The sequence below is a fragment of the Camelus bactrianus genome, chromosome 3 (genome assembly GCF_048773025.1).
Source record: "Camelus bactrianus isolate YW-2024 breed Bactrian camel chromosome 3, ASM4877302v1, whole genome shotgun sequence".
In the NCBI taxonomy this organism is placed as follows: domain Eukaryota; kingdom Metazoa; phylum Chordata; class Mammalia; order Artiodactyla; family Camelidae; genus Camelus; species Camelus bactrianus.
In genome coordinates this window covers 76,986,745-76,999,803 of record NC_133541.1, presented here as the reverse complement: position 1 = coordinate 76,999,803, position 13,059 = coordinate 76,986,745, and the positions used below count along the sequence as shown (strand labels likewise).

The 13,059-nt window shown below is 33.3% G+C and overlaps 1 protein-coding gene across 1 annotated transcript in view; it reads right to left on the bottom strand.

Annotated features, from left to right (window-relative positions):
* The window catches only part of MAN2A1 (mannosidase alpha class 2A member 1), a 152,571-nt gene that overhangs the window by 71,099 nt on the left and 68,413 nt on the right, over positions 1-13,059 (bottom strand). Inside the window, exons 8-10 of the mRNA XM_010971473.3 lie at positions 11,883-12,060; positions 6,829-7,031; positions 3,796-3,978 (exon numbers count right to left, since the gene is read on the bottom strand). Coding sequence (XP_010969775.1) covers positions 3,796-3,978; positions 6,829-7,031; positions 11,883-12,060 — 564 coding nt within the window. The remainder of the gene's footprint in view (positions 1-3,795; positions 3,979-6,828; positions 7,032-11,882; positions 12,061-13,059) is intronic.

Below are 13,059 nucleotides of genomic sequence, written 5' to 3'. Positions count from 1 at the left end.
AACTTTCTGAACACACTTGAAACACATACTTATTCAAACTACTTATACTTTCCATGAATACCATACCAAATAATGACTAGCCAGCATGAGCTCCCCAAAAGCTCTAAGGCATTTTACCAAAAAGTAATAACTTGATACTTTACTTTAGAAAAATCATTAACAAGCATTGAAATAATGATAAAAGAAGACAAGAGATTAACTCTCATTCACAAGAAAATTCAGTCTACACAATTTAAAGAATTTAAATTCCTATAGAATTCAAATAGATATTTTGCTGAATTTAATTTCATGTTCTTGTTCAAAAGAACTAGAAAAAAAGAAGTTTTTCACAGATCTGGATATAATGAAACTGTCTTTGTCTTTGTTATTTTTCTTTGTCATTGAAGTCGCTAATTGTATTCAAATCATTTATTTATGTTCGAGGAACCAAAGGGATGCTTATGAATCAACTGATTCCAGATCAATTCTGGAATATAATCTCAGCACATTACCAGCTACTGCTGAAGCATTACATACGGCAAAAGAACCTGCCTTTTATTTCCAAGTTCAATCTTGCTTCTTTAAAGGTTTATAAAGCAGGAATCTCTAAGTAAACTTATATTGGCGAAATCTGTAGTGAACTTTGCTATTCATGTTTTCAATCAACCATTAGAATAAATCTGTTATGTTTGCAGAGTGATTATATTATTTTCCCCAAAACAGGAAGCAATTCTGGATCTATGTGTTAAAAACATTTTTGTTGGCATGCAACAACAAAAAAAATTTGTGAAAGAATCAGAAATAACTTCTTTTTGCAGAGCATTAAAATTAACTTCAAAGATGTAAGCAATCATAATTAGTAATTAAATATATTTACACAGTAAATCTGTAACCATAGGATTAAAATCTTACAGATTTGAGTTCCGACCATAATCCAGCTAAATTTCTCAGTCTATTCAAATGTTTAACATGATAGTAATAAGTGTTCTCACCAGACTAAAAGACCATATAAATGAATGAATACAATTTAGTTATGAAAACAAGTCCCTCAATCTAAGATTACTTTTATTCTCTACATGGAGCTTCACGAAGCAGTCTGAACCTGTAGAATAAAAGTCATGTTCTCCATCAGCTAAAACCTTATATGTATTATACTGCATTATATTTAAACTGAGTGAACGCCACAAATTGGTGTTCGTGTCCTAAAGGAACACATGCAGTCTTCTTATGAGATGACCACTAAAGACAGGTACAGCATTCCCCAAATGCTTTTACAAGATGTATACAGTTTTTTTGTTGAAAATAAAACAAAGCTAAACAGTACACAAGCTTGGGAAAACCAGGAAAGGAAAATTTTCTGTTTCAACATTTTGTCAATGTGGGATTTCTCAGAGCCTCTAACTTCCTAACATGCCCTTATCATATTATGAAGCAGTTCAGGAAACGTTAGCTCTCTAGGAATCACAGCTCTCTAGTTCATTGCCATTGCTTCTGTTTAAAGGAGATGTCATCATGTTTGTCAGTCAACAGTTTCATTTACATGTTAAGAGACTAATGCTTACCCTTTGTTCATTTTTATCTCCTACCTACCTTTACTATAACTTAGGAACCGGCAGACTTTACTCTTCCTGTAACTGATTTCATTACCATTCCTTCTTGACACAGTCACATCATTCACTTTTAAGCTGAACATCCAGATAAATGTACTGCCCTGTCTAATTCATTTTTGATACCATGATTAGAATTAACCTCCAAATATGCCATGATGAATGCTTGCTCTCCAGTTTATAATGATAAAATCTACTGTTGAGAGCATGACTCCAAGAGTCCCTCTTAGATGGCAGAAGAGAAGCTAAAAGGGTCTGGAGCCCTGATGGCATCATGGAGCTGTCATAGCTGAACCAGTGACCTGCAGACTTCTTTCACATGGTGTAAAAATAAGCAAGACAGGATTTATTTTGTTTAGATTTGCTATTATTAGCAGTCAAATGCAACCACTAACTCATTCACCTGTTCATAGAAACATTTCTGCCAACATCTGAATAAAAAGTAGTCAACAATCCAAGAACAAGAGAACACCCAATACTAGCTGCCTCTTCTCTAACTTGTGCTTTGAAATTTCCTGTTGAAAATGTCTGTGCTAATGACTTGATAATTGTTTATGACTTTTCAATGAACTGTGAACTGCTCACAAGGCAAATTTACAAATGTCAAGGACAATTTGAGAATTAGCGTCTTTTTTCTCGAAGATGCAGTTTTGTGTGGGGACGCTTTTTAAAAGCTAAAAGCAATACCATACAAATGGAGGAACTAATGACAGGCTTCTGGAGAGGTTATGAGACAGAAAATGTTCTGTAACAAAAACTCAGTGACCTGTACCCAAATCTCTTTCAATATGGCAGCCAGAGAGAGAACAAGTAGGCAGGGTAGGAGCGTGACTTCTCTATTTCCTCTCAAGAGCTATGTTCTACTCTGATTCTCAGCAGCCTCACTTTTAAACTCTTAATATACCAAGAAGACAGGAGCAGGTGAAAAAGAAAAATGGAGTATCTGACCTTACTTTCAAAAATGCTTTCTGTGAGAGAAATAACATCATTATCATCTAATGAGTGTTTTCCATTTTAAGCCTGACTCAACCTCAAAAGACAGATGCCAAATACATTTGCTACAAGAAAACTGAGAAGATATTCAAGATACTACCTTGAATATATTTTCTAAGGACTCAAATTCAACTAATGAAATTTCAATAATTTTTTCCAAGTTTCTAAAGGCAGTCAAAATATTGTAACTAAAAATTTAATACCTATTACAATTAGCAATACCAGTTGTGGAACAATTTTTTAAATGTTGACTATATGTACTACATAACACTTTTCACATACGAGAAAAAAAAGATTCATTTTTTAAATCTATAAGAAAATTGTAGCACATTTTTAATGATTTTAAAATATTATCAAAGCATGATTTGGAAGAAATACTAATCTAACCTACAGTGAAACAATAGGCAAAACTCCTCCTGCAATGCCGGAATCTCCTCTGCACTCATTTGAATGAATGGTAGCCTCGACTCTGGCATGATGAGGGAAATCTCACTATCACAAAAGGTAAGGCTTTCCATCATTGGGAAGCACTGTTTACAAAGCCCTCAGCTACTATGAGCCAAAGCCTGTCCTCACTATTTCTGATCTGCAATATGAAAACTGAGCTTCCACTCCCTCATTCATCTGATAGACCGTCTAGGAGTTGAAGATGCCTTTGACATCAATACCCAGGCTATCCCTTTTCATCCCAGTTCATTATACCATCCACATACGACAAAGTTTCTAGGTTCCTCTACCTCCTGCCTATGCTTCTAGGCCTACTCTTTTTTTGTCAATGTCCCTCTAAAAATATGAGGTATGCAAGAACAAATGTATATGAAATAGGACGAAATTAAATGGCTATATAATGAAGTAGAGCTCTTTACCTTCCTGGATTGTAACTATGATTTATATGATACTCATTCCTTGGTCAAGAAGATAACCCCAATCACCTCACTGTACTTGGGAAAAAATGGGATCTGCTTCATAATAATGTCTTACTACTCCATTTACAGAAATGCACTACAGTAAAAAGTTGAGATAGCTACTACTTTGCCAACAGATTTCTTGTAAAATTAGTGGCTCTAAAAACTTGTGGTTGTTCCATAGCAATACTTACAAGGAATATCATTAATGTGGTCAGATATACATTAAAAAATTTATCAAAAGATAAAAGCTTATGAATCAAAATTTTTGAAGATTTTGTTTTAAGTTCACTTTTCAATAATTATATTACCTGGTACCATAATCCACAACCACCCAATCTTTTGCAGTTCCTGTGATGGCATCATGATGTTGAAATAGTCCCAAATTCCTTCTGGCTTCTGTCAGTGCCACGTAATGGGATGATGAAAGAAATTTATTTATCTTGTATTGCTGAGCTTGCTTCAGGGCGAAATAGTAAAGAATTTCAGCAGCCCTAATAGCATAAAACAGTCATTAATTTTCACTTCAAAACATTTTCGTTTACTACCTAAAATATGTGGCACTGACACAATTTCAAATGTGGTTTTTAAAAAATCCACAATCTCAGTATGATCAAATTAAGAGAGATATTGACAATAAACATTTCTATAAAACCACCAAGGTATCCACCTAATACATCTAAATTCTCAGTCATCAAAGAACACATGTCAGTGATTTAAGGGAGAGATGCCAATACCCATTGGCACCAAGATATGTTTATGTAGAACAGAGTGAAAAAACATCTCAAAGCAGTATAGAACTGGTTAAGTGTTTCTGTCACTTCTCAGCAGTGTAGACATATATCATGAACTATACCAGAAATCCATTTATTCTCACATATGTACATTAAGAGCAGAGGTGGTGGTGAAACGCATGGTCACATGAGTGGGAGACTAACAAGCAAAGGAGAGGCAGAAAATGATGGCCCAATAGTTCAGATACAAGGGTTAGTCTAAGCCTGAATGATAACATATAACAAGTATGGACAATTTAACAATGTAAACTGAAAGATGATAAATCTAAAAAAAAAATGATAAATCACATACTGTCTGATTTATTTTAAAGAATAAAACACTTTAGCATAAGAACAGATTTTGAGCAAGAATATGGGGGTTTACAATTTTCACCTTTACATTTTTTTATCCAAGGACATGGTTCAAGACAGGTTTCTAAAAAGTTCTTTGAAAAGAGACATGGCTTGATGGAGTAAAAAAATACAAGAAAGTTCTTTATGACAAACATGTTAAGACAATGAAAAGAAAAATCAAGGCAGCATGAAAATGTATCAAGACATCTGAGAAAAAGAAGAGACTCAAAGTGCTTTAAAAAAAAAGAATTCCTTTGAATTATTGAAATAATTAAAAGATACTAGATAATCTCCACTTTTAAACTATAAGCCTTCTTAAATTCATGGCATGAGAATCACTATATTGGAAATAAGAAAACTGTATGTGTATATATATGCATGTACACCCATTACAAGTATTCCTGGTTTTGGAAAGAGTACATATACATACAGATATTCCAAAATGTAAAAAGTGTATTTTAAGACTATTTTATTCTTTATACTTTTCTACTTTATACACTTTTTATAACAAATGAGTTTAGGATGAAATGCCATCATAATCAGATAATAAACATTTCAAATAAATTAATTATTCTTTGAAATTCATGTTAACATAAGGCTTATTGTCTTATTTTAAAGCAGCAGAATTTTCAAAATATATTACCAGCAATAATATATTCAAGTAATACCTTAATTATGTCCAATAAATTAAGACTGAACCAATGTTCATAACTCTTTGTCACTAAAAAACACATGACACTAAAAAATCATGCAGTGGTCCAAAAGAATTTCTGTTACTTAGTACTTGCTCTATTTTTTTTATGAAAGATAGTTTAAATAATTTAACAGATATCTAATTAATATTCTATTGGGTAAGAATGCAGAAATCTCTATAATATATAAAAACTATTTTGTTATAAATACAATAATATGCATACATCTGGCACATTTGTGAATATCCCAAAAAAAGAGTCAAAAGTTAGGCTTTTAAAATAAAAGTTACTATTAGTTTGTGATAACAAGCAACACAATGACAGTAAAAATAATAAAAACACATGCTACTATACCAAAGTACAACTGTTAAAAAAATTAATAATTTTTATAAAAGGCTTTCCAAAATATATTGTTTCCACCAGTACACAGAAGAGAACAGATACGATACAACTTTTTATTCTTAATACTGAGATTCATCATGAAAATTAATCATCATGAATTCATGATTTGAACTGAACTGAAAATGAATTCGTCATGAAAATAAACTACTCTCCTGGGCTACACACACACATAGAAAAAGCCTTAAGATTCCCCTGAGGTGGCTTCTTTACCAAAAACATAAGACTCAGTTACTTAGAACTGTACTCTCCACTATGATAGCCATTAGCCACATGTGGCTATGCACATTAAAATTAATTAAAAGTAAATAAAATTAAGCATTCAGTTCCTCAGTTACACTGGTCAGATTTCAAGTACTCTATAGTAACCTGTGGCTAGTGGCTACCACACTAAACAGTGCAGAAATAGAGTATTTCCATCGCTGCAGAAAGTTCTATCAGACAGTGATGGAAAAGTCTACTGAATAATGTGGGTTCAGAGTGTTTTCTGTTTTTCTATTGACTATTCTGCCTTCTCCATATCACTGTACTTTTTCAACCAATCACTCTGTCTCTGTCAATTCACATCTCTTTCAAATTTTCTTCTTCTAAGTAGAACATCACACCTGTACAAATGTGTTTCAAATAAATAAATATGAACTGAGATGGAGTCTCTGAAGTTCTCCCACATATAAAATACATTAGTTTTAGAGTATGTACTTTGACGCCCACACTTTGGCCGCTGAGAGATCCTTTTTGCTACTTTTGACCCTCATCCCTGTTCCATCAATTTAGATTACCGACCTGCAGACACACGATGATGTTGCTGAATATTATCATGGTTTGCAAAAAATATAGGTAGTTAATCAGAAAAATGTAAAACATAGAATACAACTCCCAGAAAATCAAGTACATAAGCTGCTTATCCTTCCAGAAGATTAGTACTTCCAGAACATTCTGTACTTCCAGAACATTACTACCACGTAATAATTTGATTATGGTTTGGAGACATATCTGATTGCATTAAAATTTCACAATGATATTAAACACATCCTAACATTGTATAAATGCTTATTCAAAATTCTACAAATAGGTTATGAAAACATAAAAGAAGGGAATATATGTAGCTGTCTAAAGGTAAATGTACCTTAAATGGGATTCCAATATCCTATCCATTCGTTTGTAAAAGGGTCTGGATGTAAAGTAGCCACTCCAGTAATGATCGTCTCGGTCAGCATAAGTGAAAAAATCTCCACTTAGAACAGGGAACATTGATTGGCTATTCTTTCTATTTGTTTCATCTTCTTTATCCAGTGCATCAAAATAATCTGATATAGTCCCAAACTGTATCTAATTAAAAAATTAAGAACAGTTTCACTTGACTTATTCATGACTACCTTAAAGTTACTTCCAGCACTGAAAGGAAAAGTTTAAGACACGCTTCCAAGTTAAGATGAATAAACAGCTCTGACTTTAAAAAACTCAAACACAGGGGGAACAACACTCAGTGACTTTCTTTTACATGCATCAAGTCCCAAATTAAACTAAGAGAAAACTTGTACACCTAAGCAGTTAGAAGAAGAGCTATTCAGAGCTACAAGTTTGTGGATCTGGAAACTCCTTATATCTCTGGAATCTCCAAGTGTGCAAGGACTAGGATATGGAATAATCCAGAGATGAACGAAAGATGGGGGGAGCAACAAAACCAAAAGACACATATTTTGAGTAAAACGTTTCAGAATCCTGGAAGAATCAGTTTTGTTAGCCATTAAGTATTTCATATATCATATGCCCATACCCTCCCCAGCCTCCCCTTCTCCCCAGTTCATGTTCTTAAAATGGAGAAGAGACAGTCTTTAAGAACAGCAGGTCATAAAAAAAAAAAAAAAAAAAAAGGACCTTCTCGACCAGCAGCTAACACTGAATAGAAGTAAAACACAAAGAGGACAAGAACTGCAAGGTTGACTGCTCAAATGAAAAGGTCTTTCTGACTAATGACTTAAATTACTAGTATATAAATCCATTTTTATGAACCCACACTATCCTATAAATCAAAACATTACACCAGACCTCAGAAGCAGATATTAAAAGACAGTGTTGCTAGAAATAAACAGAAAATTTTGACAGGGAATGTGTTCCTTTTAGTAAGATGCTAATTTTGTCGTTTCTGACCTTACACATGCATACATATACATACACACACATATTGAAAGCCATTTAGATTCAGTGTGGCAGAAAAATAATTAAAGTTGTCAGAAACAGTTAGTAGCATTCTAGCAGCACAGAACCTGGATCCAGATGAGGTGGGTTTGCATTCTGTCTCTACCACGTAGCTAACATGTGGTTTTGAGCATATTATATAATGTCTGTAGGTCTCTCTCTGTGTTATAGCTAACAGGGTTCCAAGTAAAATGCTTCAAAACATGACTGGCAAATAATGGTGTAAGTTTTAGCTATTATTTCTCCAATGCAAAGGCAAAATATCAGCGGGAAACAAACAATGATTTTAGTAAGACAAGTAGAAGTTATTATAATCTAGTTGTGATATAATAAATATTTTCAGTATTAGCCAGGATGAAAATATTTTATTCTTGGCAATTTTGTAGAGCAGAGTTCATGTAAGTGATCTAGTGGACTTTCTCACAAACTTAATTCAAACTTAAAGGCTTGAGATACAATCCTCTATCCATGCTAGACCAGTTTCAAAACAATTACTTAAAACAAACTATTCTACAGTCTCTCAGTAGCACAAATAAAGTAAATATCTGGGACACCTGAAAAATAAAATTAAAATATTTAAATGATTTTTACATTAAAAGGCAAAAAATTAAATCCTAAACATAATTTTAAACATACTCTTAAACTCTTCTATCAGGACAATATATAGGAAAAATTATATAAATTGTTATGTAAGTGATAATCAATGACAAACTGGCTGTCTTGGCTAGTCCAATGTCAATTTTTTCAGCCATCTAAATCCAATTACTTACCTTCATTTTTTCCTTTCATTGAAAGAAAACAATAATAAACTTATTCTTTCAGCTTAGATAAAATAATTTTTTAAAATCCTACAGAGAATAGATATAACTTGATAAACTCTACAGAGGAAAAAAATGTTTGAAGATATCTAAGGGCACTCAAAGCAAGCAGGACTGAAAGGACAAAAAATTCTGGAAAGACTAGAAATGCACCAAGGTTACTGGACATAAGGCTAAAATGCAAAGGTTGACTGTATTTTTATACAAGGAATAAGCCATGTTCGTGGATTAGATGGCCTAATACTTGTACAGAATTTAACTGTACTCAAATTGACCCATTACTTTAATGCAATCCCAATCAAAATCCCAACGTGGGTTGGTTTGTTTTTTGGCGTAGACATTTCATAGTTGATGTTAAGCTTATGTAGAACTAAAGAGGACTGAGAATAGCCAATGCAATCTTGAAGAGAACAAAATTAGAAGACATACTATCTGATACTAAGATTTATTATAAAGCTGTAATAATTAAGACAGTATGAGGTAAATCAAACAGACAGAACTGAATAGACAATCCAGACACAGACCCACACAAACATTTATTTCACTCATGATTAATGACAAAGATGACACTGCAGTGCAGTGGGCAAATTATGAGCTTTTCAATAAATGGTGCTGGCTATTCATATGGGCAAAAAAGTATCTTAATCCCTCCCCTCACATGATTCACAACAATCAATTCCAAACAGACTACAGATCTAAATGTTAAAGGTAAAAAATAAGGCTTCTAGAGGATAGCTTCATAAGAAATATATTTTCATGAACATCGGGTAAACAAAAATTTCTTAAGCAAAATATAACAAGCACTAACCATAAAGGAAAATACTGCTGTATTAGATTTAATGAAAATTAAGAATTTCTGTTCATCAAAGGACAGCACTAAGATAAAACATAAGCTACATAAAGGAGACAACATTTGCTTAACTTTTATCTGAAAAAAAAAAAGGTTCAATCCAAAATACATAATGTAAATGGTTAAGAAAAAGATATACAACCCAATTTAATTTAAAAAAATTATTAAAAGACCTAAATAGGCGCTTCACAAAAGAGGATGCCCAAGTGGCAAAAAACTTATAAAAAGAGGCTCAACCTTGTTAACTACTAGAAATACAAAGTAAAACCATCACATCTGTCATAAAGGATTGAAAAACAAAAAATCCTGACAATAAACTCTGAGTAAGGAAGTGGAGCATTTGACACTGTCCTACAATACAACAGCCAGTGCATCTATTCTGGAACCCCATTTGGCAATATCTACTGAAGTTAAACATGTATCCCAATGATCCTAAAATTCCATCCCATTTTATACCCATAAAAACTCATAATATACATGTGGGCCAAAAAATGCACAAAATGTTCAAAGCCGTGTTACTTGCAACAGACAAAAACTGGAAACAACCCAAATGTCCATCAACAACAGAATGGATAAACTGTGGTATATTTATTAAAAGGATACCAGAAATACTATACTGCATTAACAAATCAATGAACTACTGTGACATGCTACATGTAACAGGAGGTGGATGGATCTCAAAAACATAATGTGGAGCAAAAAAAGCCAGACACAAAATAACATATATTTAAGATTCCCTGCTTATAAAATTCAAAAGCAAACAATACTAATCGCAGTGATAGAAATGACGATAGTGGTTACTTTTGCAGGAATTGGTAATGACTTGGAGGACAGCTGACGGACCCTTCCAGGGACTATAAATGTTCTACATCTTGATCTGGGTGGTGGTTGCATGTGGATTTTAAAACTTAATATAGTTACGGCTTGTGCACTTCTATGTGTATGATACATCAATTTTAAAAATCACTTTCAAAATTGTTCCAGTGGGCAAACAAAGGAGGAAATAACTAAAATACTAATATCAAGATATATTTAGAGATAAAATACCCACATACACAGGCACTCCTCTAATCAAATGTTCATGCATACGCTTCATCTTTTAGGAGATTACAGAAATGATTTAAACATAGGCTTGATGGGATAGTTCTTAATATGGTAGAAATTCAATTGTAAGTATCCTGAATAAACTCAGTATTTTATTAGTTTACTTATTTCATATTATTTAAGTTTACTTAATAAACTTGAACTCTCACTATCTAAAAATTGGTACATCATTAGCTTTCTTATTTCCTAAACAGTAATATCACTTCCTTTCTATAGTATTTTCATAGATCTTTTACTGTCTTAAAGGTTCACATGCGAATATAATAAAGATGTTGGATAATTTTCTCATGTAGGGTCCAATATATGACTCTTGGTTGAATCCTGACTCACACAAAGCATCTGTTAAAAAAAAATGCTTTTATGCGATCAGGAAAATATGCATCTATCTGATACATGATATCATTAAATTACTGTTCATTTTTTAGATGTGATAATGTTATTATGACCGTATTTGTATCAAGAATCATTATCATTTACAGAAACATACTAAAATGGTTATAAACAAAAATACATGACCTCTGAGATTTGCTCCAAAATAATTTCAGAGAGAGGAGCAAGATGACAGCGGGGCACAGCTGAGACAAGAGTGACCTTGAGTTCATGCTGTTGCTGAGTCACAGATATGGGAAGTGGGCCTGGGCTGTGGGGGCAATTTATGTTATTCCAAAACTTTAGGGTACATTTTAAATTTTTCACAAGGGAGAAAAAAAAGAGTGAGAACTAGAGACAAATGATTAATTTTAGAAGGCTTCTCATCTAAGAAAAATGCTAGTGTCGTCTCTGGATCCAAGACATTTGTTTGCAAAATACTTGACATGTTCATCTGCATCTGCCAGTCACACCACTAAATCACAGGATGCAATTGAAAGAGAGAAGAAACAACAAACTTTCAAAGCTGGTGTGAAAACAGGGCATCAGTGGAAAACGAACATCACAATTTAGCAGGTGCATGTTTTCAACCACATAAAAGTAATACCTCTTCAATCCTCAACAAGTGGGAAGTAAAGGACAACTTCAGAAATGGGACAGCAATATAAGATTTCCAATACAATTTTCCTCTTCATGAATTATACTTTTACAGAAGAATGACATATTCTAAGAAATACTGGGTTGTGGGACAAAGAAACTAAGGCTATTGTGTTTTAGGCCTGTTTAATAATGAAGGATCAACTTCAAATACAGTATTAAAATAAAATATTTTCTCATTACCTTAACATTATAGTGAGAATGAGAATTCAAATAATCAAAGAGCAGTTGGTAATTCTTGAACTGATGGTCCCATTCTGTGCGCTCACAGTAGCGGAAATCATCTCCTAGCGGGGCCAGGACAACTGTTGTACGGAAAAGCTTCGACTTCTTTCGGTACTGATCTAGAAGCATCTCAGCCCTGCCGAAGAAAATGGGAAACTAGGAACATTACTAAGAACAGAAAAATGGGACAACTCATTAAAAAGTGTATTGTATTACATTAAAATAAAGGATTGTATACATTACCTATATTCTAGCTTAGCATAATTTATGAGGCAGATTTTTTTAAACTACCATACTAATACTCATCATCCATTTAAAATATTCATAAATTCTTATCAGAGGGGAAAACGCATAGTTTTCCAATGGGTTTTCCTTAGAGAAATAAAGTCACAAGCCAGCTTGGGCAGATAATTACTGGGGCGTCAATGCCCTCCTAAAGGCCAGCCACAGAGGATGGCTCCCAAAGAGCCTGTGTTGTGAAATAATTTAGTCCAGGAAGACAGTGAAGATTTCTCATCTGTTTGAACTTTGAAGTTTGCTTTGACTTAATATTCCTTTCTCTAATTTCATCTAAAATTGCCTAAACATAAAAAGGTATTTTGAATGAAATCAATTATAGAACCTTATTTCCTTTCCCAAAGGAAGAAAATCAATTCACTTACTAGTTTTCATCAATAATCTCAGTATTTGTCATAATGTCCTTCTTAATACCGATCAACAGATAAAGCTTAGGAGCTGAATGAGTTATTTTGGTTTCTAACCCATGACTCAAAAGGTCAGCTAAACACAATGTGGTGAAGTGCTTTTATATTTCATATTCTCGTATTCTGCAGAAAACACTTTGTGAGATGCCGAATTGGGGCAAAATTTGAGGAAGTCTGGGAACACAAACTAAGGTGAAGGACTTCCGAAAGTGAAATTAAACAAGCAGATGAACCCAGAGTAGTTCCCCATGTGTGTAACGCCAGAACTTAAAAAAACAGTGATAAACGACAAATACGCTTTTTACGCAGTATTCCAGCTTTCACTGCAAGGATTATCCAGAAGCAAACTCAAATTCACAGTATAAAAATTTATGACCAAAAACTCAAAGGACATCAATGATGGAAAGAGGCATTTAACAGAAATTATGAGA